Here is a 12,418-nt window from a genome sequence, read left to right as displayed (position 1 = left end):
ACCACTATGAGCATCATAAACCTTTGAGGCCGCACCAGTCCAACACCAACCGACCTCTGAACCAGCTTGAACATCTGGGTTGTAAGAATTAATGTTGCTCTGCAGAGACTGATTCAGAGGAGAATAGATATTCTCAAGGTTCCACTGTCCAGATGACCAAAGGTCCAAGATCCTGAGATCCGAATCAGAAATGTGAACATAATCCTTCTCCTGACACAGTCGCCCCTCTCTTCTCCATTTAGAAAACCAAAAGTTTTGTTCCAAATCCCCAATGCACCAACTAAAACCTTCCTTTAGGATATCCCAAGCTCGACATATACTCTTCCAAACATAAGATCCACTTCCTCGAGACCGACTAAAACAATCATCCTTAGAAGAATGGTATTTCTCCGTCAACAGTTGAACCCATAGCTTGTTGGGATGGTGAAAAAGTTGCCAAACTAGTTTTCCAAGAAGAGCAATATTGGCACAAAAGGGATCTCTAATTCCCAGACCTCCAAACTTCTTAGGAGTGACCAACACTTTCCAGTTAACTAGATTCAGGCCTCTACCATCAGCTTGACCCTTCCATAGAAAGTTTCGCATCATGGATTCTATCTTATTAGTTACCCCTTTAGGGAAGAGAGATACTTGCATGCGATAAGTAGGAATCGCAGTCACTACCGAGTTGAGCAAACAGAGTCTGCCTGCCTTATTAAGCAATCTTCCTTTCCAGCTGGCTAGCCTTCCCCGAATCTTGTCCAAAACATCGTTGAAAGTTGCGCGTGTCACCCGAGAGTGATTAAGGTTCACCCCTAAATACTTGCCCAAGTTCTGAACGAATCTGATGGAGGAGACTCCAGTGAAAATCTCTTTTCTTGTCGCTGAAACATTCTTGGAGCATAGCGCTTTAGATTTTTCCACATTAACCTTCATCCTAGAGGCTCTGCAGAAATTTTCCAAAGCTACCATTACAGTTTGAACTTGCTGTTTTTCAGCTTTACAGAAAAGAAGCAAATCATCGGCAAACATCAAATGAGAAATTCTTGGACCCCCTCTAGAAACCGCAACTGGCTTCCACACGCCCTTATCAACTTGCTGATTAATAGAACAGGACAATCTCTCCATACACAACACAAACAGATACGGTGATATAGGATCTCCTTGCCTAAGACCCCTGCTCGGAGTAAAGCTATTTAATCTATCCCCATTCCAGAGGATAGACAGTGAGGAAGCAGTGACACAATGCATAATCAGATTGACTGTCGGAGGAGGAAAGCCAAAACTCACCAGGGTTTGTTTCAGAAATCCCCAATCCACTCTATCGTACGCTTTCTCCAAATCAATCTTAAAGGCCAGGGTGCCTTTCTTTGACTTTGTCTTCTTCATGAAATGGAGAACCTCTTGTGCTACATGATGTTGTCAGGGGTTCCTCTCCCCGGGATAAACCCTCCTTGAAGGGGCCCAATAATCTCTTTGAGATGGGGACGAAGTCTATTGACCAGGACCTTCGTTATAACTTTGTAAACCACATTACAGAGACTAATTGGTCGGAAATCCTTCATGGAAACCGGGTTTTCTACCTTCGGAATAAGAACCACAAGAGTTTCCATCATCCTTGGATCCATATCCAAACCAGAAAACGCATGACGAACCATAGTCCAAACATCAAAACCAACAATCTTCCAGTATTCTTTAAAGAAGAAAGCCTGAAACCCATCAGGGCCCGGCGCCTTAAAAGAATGCATACTGAAAACAGCCGACTTAACTTCTTCCAGAGTAACTGGCGCTGTGAGGCTACAACAGGCTTCATCATTCAGGGAAGGCAGTGGCACATCACCAAGACAACCTAAGTCTACATCCTCCGACTGGCAGAATAGGCGTTTATAGAAGGATTCAGCTTCCCTTCTAAGGACATCCGGGTCCGTTTCCCACACCCCATCTTGAAGAAAGAGACCATGAATCTTATTATGCTTTCTCCGCACAAGAGTCTGGACATGAAAGAACTTGGTATTTCTATCCCCAAATTTTACCCACTGCTCTCTGGATTTTTGAAACCATAGAAGTTCCTCCTGCACAAGCGTGTTATTAAATTCCTCAATCAGCTGTTTTTCTTTTTTCCGCATAGACAAATCTTCCATTACTTCAAGTCGCTTCTGAAGGAAATTAATCTGTCTCTCCAATTTGCATTTCCTAACGAAAATATTGCCGAACACTTTAGAATTAAACTCCAAAGAGTTCTTCTGCACTTCTGAAAGCTTGCCGTGCATCTCTCTGTAGCCAGCCTGCCATGACTGGTTCACAATATTTCTGTACCCCGGATGAGTTGCCCAAGCTGCGATAAACCGAAAAGGTCTATTCTTTTTCGGTTGGGGACGACCTGTACAGCGTACTAGGATAGGACAATGATCAGATTGAAGCCTATTTAAAATTTCTGCGTAAGCCTCTGGAAATAGAGATAGCCAGCCACTATTGATACAAACCCGGTCAAGTTTTTTCGCCACCTCATTTGTAAGCCGGTTTAAATCTTATAAATTAAACCATAAGATTATTTTATGATATTTTGTTAAAAGAAAATAATTAACATATAAAAAAATTATATTAAGAAAATAAAATTAGACACTAACAAAAGAGGAAGTAGTTTTTTTTATATATTGAAACGGGCATTTATTTCTTCCTTTAGTATTTTTAAAAGGATTTGATTTTTATATTATCTATTTACCTTAGTAAAAATAACTATTTTTTACATAAATGGTCATTAAAAAATAAATTTAAATTCTCTAAAGTAAAGAAGTTAATAAAGGGGTAAAGTAGTAAGGAGTTAATCGACATTGATTTTGTAACTTCATGAAATGAACATCCTACTATCTTAATTTAAGAGTGATTAACTCTTCATTTTATAACTTTACTAATTTTCTCACTTTAGAGTATTTTAATCTTAAAAAAAAAAGATAAAATTAGATGACTGTGATTTGTGAAAAATATTTCATACCATAGTTATTAGAACTGAACCAGTAATTAACCCGGTCATACGATTGAGTCACTGGATTACTGGTTCAACCGATGGGTCACTGATTTATCCAGTTGACCCGGTCATAATTAAATAAAATTATAAAATTATAAAAATAAATTAAGATCAAAATTAAAATTTAAAATATATGTCTTCATAAGTATATTAATAACGATACGTCAATAAAAATAATTATCTTATATATTAATTGCATAAATAATTATTTAAAAGAAGAGATATAATAGAATAACTGTGTAAAATATTTTATAATATCAATGTATTAAAATTAAATTATAAAAACAAATAAATACAATATTATTATTGAAGAATAAAAATAATGTTTTACAATATAATTGCTTTAATATGATATAATTATTAGTTTTTTTAGGATAATAAGTGCTTGGTAAACAAAAGTATTACTTTTTAGTATATATATAATTATTAGCATACTGTGATCAATAACAAAAACGGTCAGATATTTAACCCGAATCGATTAAAGATCTGATTCACCAGTTTTTCGGTCGAACCGAATTATTCGGTTCGATTTTGATAACTAATTCATACTATTAGACAATCAAAATTAAATTATTAAAAAATTTTGTAAAATGATTCTATTGGCAATTATTCTGCTCTTAGTTTTCCCAGGATTGAGATTTTTTTTTCCGACTGAAATGCACAAAATCTAAAAAGCATGTCTTTGTAAATAGTGATCTATATTTTAACTCATTTATTAGTCATTTTCAATATGAGAATGATAGAACAAGAAAAACAATATAGAAATAGACTTAGACAGAATAAACCCTTGATGGAGGAAAAATTTTAGAACAATATTTATGGCCCTCAATGTACAAATTGCACGGTGGGTCTTTTCTATCTAAAATTTATATAAAAGTGGTCACTACTCTTTCACACGCTATGTTATATACTTGTCTTTATTAACACAATCTATTGTGTCTATTTCTGATTTATTTGTTTAATTAATGCATGGAAATTGCAAACCTTACTAAACCAAGCAAAAGATACCATAACTAGGACCAAATATATTATGAACTTGTGTGCCAAGCATTAAGCAATGACACAATGACACTAGGTTTAAGCACCTGTTAAGGTGAAAAATAATTTCATGCCAAAAACCTTTTGCGAGTTACTCACCCCCATAGAAATTCTTGTGTGATTAGCTACTAGTAAAGATTTCAATAATAGCTGGATTAATTTGTAAAATGAAACATTTATGTGATTAGCTACTAGTAAAGATTTCAATCATCTAAAGTTGGAAAAGATCTCGAGTTACAGATGGCTTGTTCAGACACGTTTGTAGTTGTTCAACCCAACGGATATATAAAAGACACTGTAGGTGGTGCAACCTTTCAAAGTTGGAATCCTTTTTTGATGAATGTTGATACTGATCATCAAGAGTCTCTACTTGAGTTGAAGAATCTGATATTGGCGAACATGGGTGAACTTGGAAGAAAGAAGATATCTCATATGGCATATAAGTTGCATGGTATAATAGTCCCCCAATTATCTGACAGTTAGGTTATTTGGCTCACCTCTGACCAAGACATTCACTTGATGTTTGATTTCCATGTCTCAAGTCGTGAGCTATGAGGTATAGAGTTGTACATTAAAGTTGAAGACATGATTAGTTCAGCCAGTTCGAAAGCCAATCCGCAAGTTGTTCAATCGGACAATATTGGTATTTGGTAGAGGACCAAAGAGAGTACAATCACCAGTAACATCCCCAAGTTTTGCGTTCCCCAACCGTGTTGAAAATGTGAAAGTTGATGGAAAAAGAACCAATGTTTGTGCAAGTCCAGGTGAGTTCTCTCTGTGATTTGTCAATTTTGCATATATCAATTTTCTAAACCACATCCATAATACTATATCTTAGTAAGAGAGGGGGAAAAAAATCTAGGAAGAAAAACTCAAGAATGGAGTGAAATCTAGTTAAATAAAATATTGACAAATTTATGTTTCAATTTACCAATATTTACTTTTTTTTAAGAAAAAAATAAAATAAAATATATAATGTCCTCTTTTACTCTGCCTCTTTGGTGCTGACTGCTGAAGAAGAGTGTTATGCTCTTAAATCTTAATCATCTGCCAAGGCCACTATCCTGCTTGTAGAATTTTGATTACTATGCACAATGTAGCCAATAAAATATACTTTGTTTTCTGACTTGAGTTTCTTTCTCCTTTATTGCAGCTAACATGGCATCAAGAGGTGTTGCAGTGGACAAACTCTGCCTTCCACCCAAGACTGGGAATATTGCAGGTGCCTGCGGTGTCTTTCCACCTCCAACTTCAAAGAAATCTTCATTTGTGGACATGGGTGCTGATCTAGGACTTTCACCTCCGAAAAAAATGCAAAAAATGATGGATGGCAAAGGGAAGCCAGTTGAAAATGGTGTGCTGATCCCCGACATTGAGGAGTCCAATGTGTACTCCAAACCCTTTCAAGCCCAAGATATGTGCCGCAACTTGGAGCCACCTATCACCTCCAAATCTCAGATGGTGCTAGAAGGCCGAGTTAAGGAATTAGAGATCCGCCTTGAGTCAAAGGAAAACGAGAGAGCTGCCTTAGAGGAATTGAATGTTACTTTAACCGCCAAGATTAGTAATCTGAAAAACAAGCTGAAGGAGGCTGATAAGGAGAAGGCTCAGTTAAGGAAGGAGAAAACAACATCAAAGCCTCAAAGGGGATAATTGAGCCGTTGGAGGCAGAGGTCAAACATCTGAGATGTTCCATCCTTGAAGCAAAGGAGAGAGCACACAGGAACATCATGGAGCAAGTGTGTCTTCTGGGTATTGACTTTTTGCTTGTTCACCCTAATAATCGAGTTGTCAATGGAGAGATTGCATGATACAAGCCCATTAATTTCTCTGCCCAGCTAACGGTTTCTCTGGCCCAATTGCTTTCTCATCGCTTTCAGCTTCTTGTATTGGGCTGGAAGTAGCAGCTGTTGTTAATGGGCTTGTATCATTGTAAATCCTAAGAAGGATAGTGTACCACAAGTTACCTATGCTATGGAATTTGGATGCAAACGTCCAACACATCCAATGTTGCGTCGATGAAGCAAAGGAGATATCACATGGTAACATCATGGAACAAGAATGGTAGTGAACCCCAAGTTTGTTTTGTTGGCAAGCACTCAGGTGCAACGCTGATTGCATAGGCAAACTGCAAACACTTCACGCTACAATAGGATAATTTCGTTGATTATGTATTAGCTTTATTTTTGAAATTTTAAATATGACACTCACTGCAAGGTGTAAAATTAAAGTGACTTGTATGAGTAGATGCATGAGGCCATGCATCAATTCTGTTGGAATGCAATTTTATGTTAGATTTTGCGTCTTGTTCTCTCTGGAATACAAGTACCACTTATGTAAACTAAATTATTGAATCAACTGTTAAACTTAGTGAATATGCATTGCGCCAAATTTTAATGGTAAAGAGATGTATCTTTGCTTCATATGAGATATTTTCAGTATACCCAATCGTTATTTAAATATTAAACGGTCAATAATTTTAGTTAAAAAACTATAAATCACCTAACATCTATCAATTTATCTTCCAGTAAATAAGAAATTAGCCACAAAACATTGCATATGCCATACGTTTAGTTCTTAAGGATCAAAACATTGCATATGCCATATGGAAATTTATGAGTGTTTTTAGGCTTTAGCAAATAATCTTGGTTTAACCCCTTTAGGTTATTTTCCATATGTTACTCTCTTGTCATGCTTTCGGATGGTCCCAAAAATCAATTCCAACCAAATTAACTCGATTTCTATTTTTGTCAATCATAGAATGGTAGAGATTGCTAATTTCTTCCAACAAAATTTGCTCATTTCTTTCTGACTTTGATTTATTTATTCATTTGCTTTCAAGAATTTGTTTTTATCATTTATTGATTGTAGATTAATTCTTGTTGAAAGAGCTAGGCTTCACATATCAAGGTCAAACAGAAGTTACTTCTATAGTTTGAACTTTCGACCGAACTTGTGAATTAATAATTCTCAAGATTATATATCTCCTTGAAAATTATACTTGCTTATGATAGTGGTTTGGCAATGTTGCTACTAATTCAATGCAAAACTCATCAAATTTTTGTACAGATCAAGTGAATATTTTGATTATTTTCTCTGAAAACCAACAACAAAATGTTAGTTTTGTCCTCTTGTCATTATATATTATTCTACCCGTTTCAATCAACAACTTTTATTCATAAATTATGATACATTAGTGTGGTTGAGTGCAGAATGATGCAAGCTTTGGTGGACAAACTCGTGCCACTGCTACTTCTGCAGATGCTTTAAGATTATGATGAATGGGTTCAAAATCAATTAGAAAATACTACTTAAAATCTGGATTCTAGTTAATAAATTATTGGGCAATTTACCAAAATAAAATAATTGAGTTTTAAAATTTACTAAAATACAACTTTTACAAAATGGATACCAAAATACAACTTTTTAGTAAACTATGTAAACCGTGAGAGGGGTTCCATGAATTCCAAACATACATAAACTGCTATATTCCGAATACCCGAATAGGCATAAACTTCGAGTTCTTTTGCCACTGAACTTAACACATGTTTCATCCAACAGCAACCATGAATGGATCAAGCACCTTTAATAGATCAACCAACTAAATTTTCATGGTTGAGGAAATCAATATCGAATTGGTGCAATTAATAAGAAATTTGACCAGTAAATTTGATCCTAACACGGGTTGACATTTTTCTATCTAATTAAATTATTTGATCATATACTGAAAAGCAAGATTATAAAAGAAAGCATATTATAAAAGAAAGAAAGAAAAAGAAAATTGAAAGAACTGATAACATTCGAAGCACAAATAGCAAACTAAATTACTGTTATTAAAATAGTTTATTAAATCTTACAAACTATAAATGTTAAGAAACAGACTCATTATGTACCAATATTTTGTACAGCTTTTCTATTTTTTAACACCGCCCGACTCCAACTCCTTTTGGGCAAAGCCATCAAGGAGAAGAAGACGGCCTGACCCAAGAAATCCTACGGCATAGCCATCAGGTCTTTGGACAGGGGACACAATAAACCAAACCATTCAATCTTATAATGTCATCATAATAGCTCTAAACTAATAAAGAAAAACAATCATAGCCAAGTTGCAAGATAATATGAATGAAACAGGGTGATATAAAGGAAAGGATGATCAAAAAGCCTGTCAACAGTCCACCTCTTGCTAGGATCCTTCATAAAACACTTTTCCAGAAAATCATGACAGAAAAAACCGATTCCCTGCGGCTTCTTGGGTGATAGTTCATGATGCTCAACCAAGTACCTCAACTCCTCAATAAGCAAAGGGCTCTTACCCCAGGCAGGCAATCCAGTGAGCATTTCAATCACTATGCAACCAAGTGCCCATATATCCATCGGAGCATCAATATGACCGGAAAATGCTTCCGGCGACAAGTATGATGGCGTACCTCTCGGCTTGGACTTCCACAACTCAACATCTGCTTTCTCCTCTTTGGTTTTCAATAATCCAAAATCTGCAATCTTCAATTGATAGTTTGCAATTTCTTTATCCAATGAAGGAAACACAAGAATGCTCTCCGGCTTGAGGTCACAGTGGACGATTCCTTTGCGATGAATATGTGAAAGCCCTTTAACAATCATGCGTGCATAGACACTCACCTCGGTCTAGGGGAGAGGTTTCTTGTGGATCAAGTCAGCCAAAGAAGAACCGTAAAGAGCATACTCCAAGAAAAGATTGTAGAATTGACGTCTGTGCTCTACCGTGGTCTCAGTTCCAAAGCATTCAATAATTTCTTGGCAACCACCGTTCTCACCTTCCCAAAGTGATTTAAAAATCTGTTCTTCTTTCTCCAGTGAGAATGCCAACCTGGGAATGGAGCTTTTTACAGCAATGAAGCTGTGAAACCGTTTTTGTTCATCAACAAGAATGGCAAGATAAACAGTGCCATAAGAACCAGCTCCTAAGACCTCCAGCTTCTTCCATTGTAAATCACTCATCTTGGATTGATTTTTCTTACTCCTGAATCAACATCAAAGGTTACATGCATACAGTGATCAAATAATTTTATTTATGAATATACAAATTTTTTGCATACCTGCAGTTGGCTAGTTTTTTTGGCTCTTTTTGTGGATTCTCAACTCAGCTTTGTCTTCAATAATTAAGGATTACTATGTTCGTTATAGCTTGTGGCTATTTGTATTAATTATTTGTAGCACTTGAACTGAGTTACGCGTTTATCTTATTAAAGGAAAGATAATAGTTGATTTGCATATATAATAGAAAATATAAAGACAGTGTCAGTAGAAATAATTTAAATCAAAAAATAAATTAAAAACTTGAAATATCTCTATCTTATAACAGTTTTTAATCAATTTTAATTTTAAACCCAAATAAAAAGTGAAATATATCTTATCAGAGTTTTGAACCCAGATTTTGTTAGTAAAAAAGGTTATGAAATAGAGAAAATTTAATTTTCGAATCTTTGCCTCTGTTTCATGATATTTATGTCTACTATGATCTCCATAATTTTTTTTTTAAATTTTAAAAGTCAACCAAATATCTAGTCTAGTTTAATTATCCAAAAATTCAAATAGATATAATTTAAATTAATGATTTAATTTAATTTAATAAAAATAAATATACTCATTTTGCTATATCCATATGATTAATTATGACTAGTATTTTAATTTCCAATATTTCATTCTCAAATCTATTTATCCATCTACTTATCAAGTCTAATTAATTATTCAAAAATTTAAATAGATATAATTTAAATTAACGATTTAATTTAATTTAATAAAAATAAACGTATTTGTTTTATTATACTCATAAAATTATGGTTAATATTTTAATTTTTAAAACCAAATAAACATAACTGAAAAACTATTAGACAAACTGCATGTATTATCCGTAAAAAATATCTTGATAAATAATGCTCCTTTGTGCTTTTAGAAATAAAGATTTTTTATTTATATAAAAGTATTCATTAATGGTGCCTATCATAGTTTTTTTTCCATTTTTTTTTGCAAATATTAAGAATTCTAGGAGATACATATTGGTTTAAATGTTTCTATCCGATGATTGCATTGAAATGCTCACAGAATTTGAGGAGAGTTTAAAGTTTATGGTTGGGTTCCATTAACATCAACAAGCACCTAACATGGCAATGAATATTGGTTCTATCATTTTTCTCTTTTAAAATACGAAGAGATGTAATTTTGTGATCAACCTCATATAATTTGGAAACTCTTGCTTTCAATGCTGGGTTAATATGTTAGCTCTAGATGCTAATTTTGCAAAGAGTTCTTGATTAATACAAAATTTACAATTGAGTGAAAAGAGTAATAAAACATCATCTTGAATATGTACATGTTATAAAAGGAGTCGGTACAAAACCAAAGCTCATCAAGAAGGTCTAACATGTCCATTCCCTCTTTCATCTCCATCTCATGCATCTTATGACTTGTGATACCACTACAAGAGAGAGCTCTTGATGAACAATTTTAAAATAGGAAGGGGAAAAAAAAAGAAGAAGAAGAAAAGGAGAACTTTTTAGCAACAAATGAATAACTGAGTAAATGCTATGGTTGGCTATAAATATTAAATCCCAAAGCATTTGAAATGTTAAATTAGCTTGAAGCAAAAGCTTGTCATTCCTCATGCTCTTGCCAGCTACAAACTGATATCATCACGTGTGTCTAAGCCTTCTTCCTTCTACATAGCGCGAATCGCAATTAAAACTGCAGAGATAACGATAAGTGTAAGCTACATTACATACAAAATACCAAGAGAGTCTATGGTAATTGGTAAGAGATGCTGAACAAACATGGTGCTAAAAAGTAACAAGTTATTCAAATTCAAATTCTCATGAGCCATGGTTTACTATATGATATTTGGAAACTCCCCAATAATGAGCAACAAAGTCAACTCAACAAAAGAGGGAAAGAATAAGCAGGAAGTGATGGCAACATGTGCAACCTTTTCTAACTAAGGAATCAACTATAACCTAGAGATTATATAGTAAACCCAACTTCTAAGCAAGAAGGCCATTCAATTATCAAATTACTTAAATTCCAAAGTTGCAAGAAGCTTTTTATCACTAAGAAATTGAAGGACATGCAAGTACACTTGTGTCTATATGAATGTGGAACACACGGTTGCACAGAGATACAAACAACTTACCAATCAAGCAAAGGAGAACAACAATGGAAACTGTTATTCGAACTGGTTGACTGTATCGCATTTGGTATTGAGATCTTCGAATCTGTCTCTGAATGGCACCATACCATCCATAAAGTTGCTTGTCATAAGATTCATCAGAACTTTCAAGACAACTCTGACTTTTTTCGAAGGATGCCTTGTTGCCCTTTTTCAATTAGATAAAGAAGGAATTAGAGTATTAATGTATAAATTTTCTTTCTTAAATAAAAGTGCTACTGAAGTATGTTTCCATATCAGCAAAACAGCAAGATCAGGTTAAGAACAAACCTTTTTCAATTCGGCCATTGGAAGTAGTGCATTATCGGATTCTTTATGATTCAGCTTTCTATAACCATTCCTAGGCCACTTCAACACAGGTACGGATCCCATCCAACTAAGAAATGCCGATAAACTTGCTACCTTAGGCATAAAGACAACACAATAGACGAGCCCAATCAATAGACCAAAATATTTTTTACAAAAAGGGAGAAAAAACTAAAAATAAAAGGGGAAAAGAAACAACTCACCCGAAGCGGCTGAACTAGCACTGAATAGCGGTTACCCAGGCGCCGAGGAATCAACACTAGCTATCGTCATCGCCACCATGCTCGAACAAATCTATGAGGCGGAGAATAGGCAGATCTGGCATGAAAAGGAGTTTTCCTGACCTTGGCGCCCACGAACTCCATGATTTCCAATGCAAGGCTAGGATTCAACATGACACAAGCTGGAGGAAGGTAGACAAAGAGGGTAAATTGGGAAATACGAAGGGACAAAATATAAAAGAAAAGGAGAACCTTTTACTCTTTTAGCAACAAATGAAAGAGTGAACTATCAACTCAGTTTTTTGTCTATTTTTTAGAATAACAATGTAGACAACAAATACTTAAAAAGTGTTCAAAAATAAAGACATAGACATTAAATACATTATCTCCAAGACAATAATAGATACAGAATTTTAAAAGGTGAATAAGGAGCTTTTTATTTTTTTAAATGAAAATTTTTTCTATTTTTGTTGGTATATATTTTTTATTATTTTATTATTATTCCTTCTTATTTTTCTTAATTTAAATTTTTTTTACATTGTTATTCTAAGAAAAGTACTCTCTTCTTCTCACTTTTTTTTTTCTATTTCTACTTTCTTTTTTTTAGATACTTTCTCTTTTTTATAGAACCTTTTTATGTTATCATTATTA

At 34.4% G+C, this 12,418-nt stretch overlaps 2 protein-coding genes and 1 pseudogene across 3 annotated transcripts; 1 reads left to right on the top strand and 2 right to left on the bottom strand.

Moving 5' to 3' along the window:
- The first annotated feature begins 4,246 nt into the window (after positions 1-4,246).
- On the top strand, positions 4,247-6,344 carry LOC107648572 (uncharacterized). Its single transcript, XM_016352386.3, has 2 exons — positions 4,247-4,806; positions 5,196-6,344. Exon 2 carries the CDS (start codon positions 5,201-5,203, stop codon positions 5,693-5,695), a length of 495 nt encoding a protein of 164 aa, XP_016207872.1. The 5' UTR covers positions 4,247-4,806; positions 5,196-5,200; the 3' UTR covers positions 5,696-6,344.
- Positions 6,345-8,137: 1,793 nt separating this feature from the next.
- Positions 8,138-9,019, bottom strand: LOC107647754 (mitogen-activated protein kinase kinase kinase 20-like; annotated as a pseudogene).
- Positions 9,020-10,331: 1,312 nt separating this feature from the next.
- LOC107648571 (uncharacterized) lies at positions 10,332-12,038 on the bottom strand. 2 transcript variants are annotated; one of them, XM_016352385.3, is made up of 4 exons: positions 11,750-12,038; positions 11,511-11,642; positions 11,205-11,388; positions 10,332-10,762 (listed from the first exon to the last, which is right to left on the bottom strand). In XM_016352385.3, the coding sequence occupies exons 2-4, from the start codon at positions 11,610-11,612 to the stop codon at positions 10,737-10,739; spliced, it is 312 nt and encodes a 103-aa protein (XP_016207871.2). In that variant the 5' UTR covers positions 11,613-11,642; positions 11,750-12,038; the 3' UTR covers positions 10,332-10,736. The 2 variants fall into 2 exon arrangements, with proteins under 2 accessions (XP_016207871.2, XP_020960974.1); XM_021105315.2 differs by having other exon boundaries at positions 11,511-11,638.
- Positions 12,039-12,418: the final 380 nt, after the last annotated feature.

The sequence above is a fragment of the Arachis ipaensis genome, chromosome B6 (assembly GCF_059453495.1).
Source record: "Arachis ipaensis isolate K30076 ecotype BB chromosome B6, ASM5945349v1, whole genome shotgun sequence".
NCBI classification, from domain to species: domain Eukaryota; kingdom Viridiplantae; phylum Streptophyta; class Magnoliopsida; order Fabales; family Fabaceae; genus Arachis; species Arachis ipaensis.
The sequence above is the reverse complement of the archived record's forward strand: the minus strand, read 5'-3'. Positions and strand labels throughout refer to the sequence as shown.

Excerpts from the sequence above, each read along its gene's own strand:
- LOC107648572 (XM_016352386.3), top strand. The coding sequence starts at position 5,201 with ATGGCATCAAGAGGTGTTGCAGTGGACAAACTCTGCCTTCCACCCAAG.
- LOC107648571 (XM_016352385.3), bottom strand. The coding sequence starts at position 11,612 with ATGGGATCCGTACCTGTGTTGAAGTGGCCTAGGAATGGTTATAGAAAG. Across the intron at positions 11,389-11,510 it reads CAATGGCCGAATTGAAAAAG|GGCAACAAGGCATCCTTCGA; the intron begins GTTTGTTCTTAA and ends TAATTGAAAAAG. Across the intron at positions 10,763-11,204 it reads TGTTCTCCTTTGCTTGATTG|TTTTAATTGCGATTCGCGCT; the intron begins GTAAGTTGTTTG and ends TTATCTCTGCAG.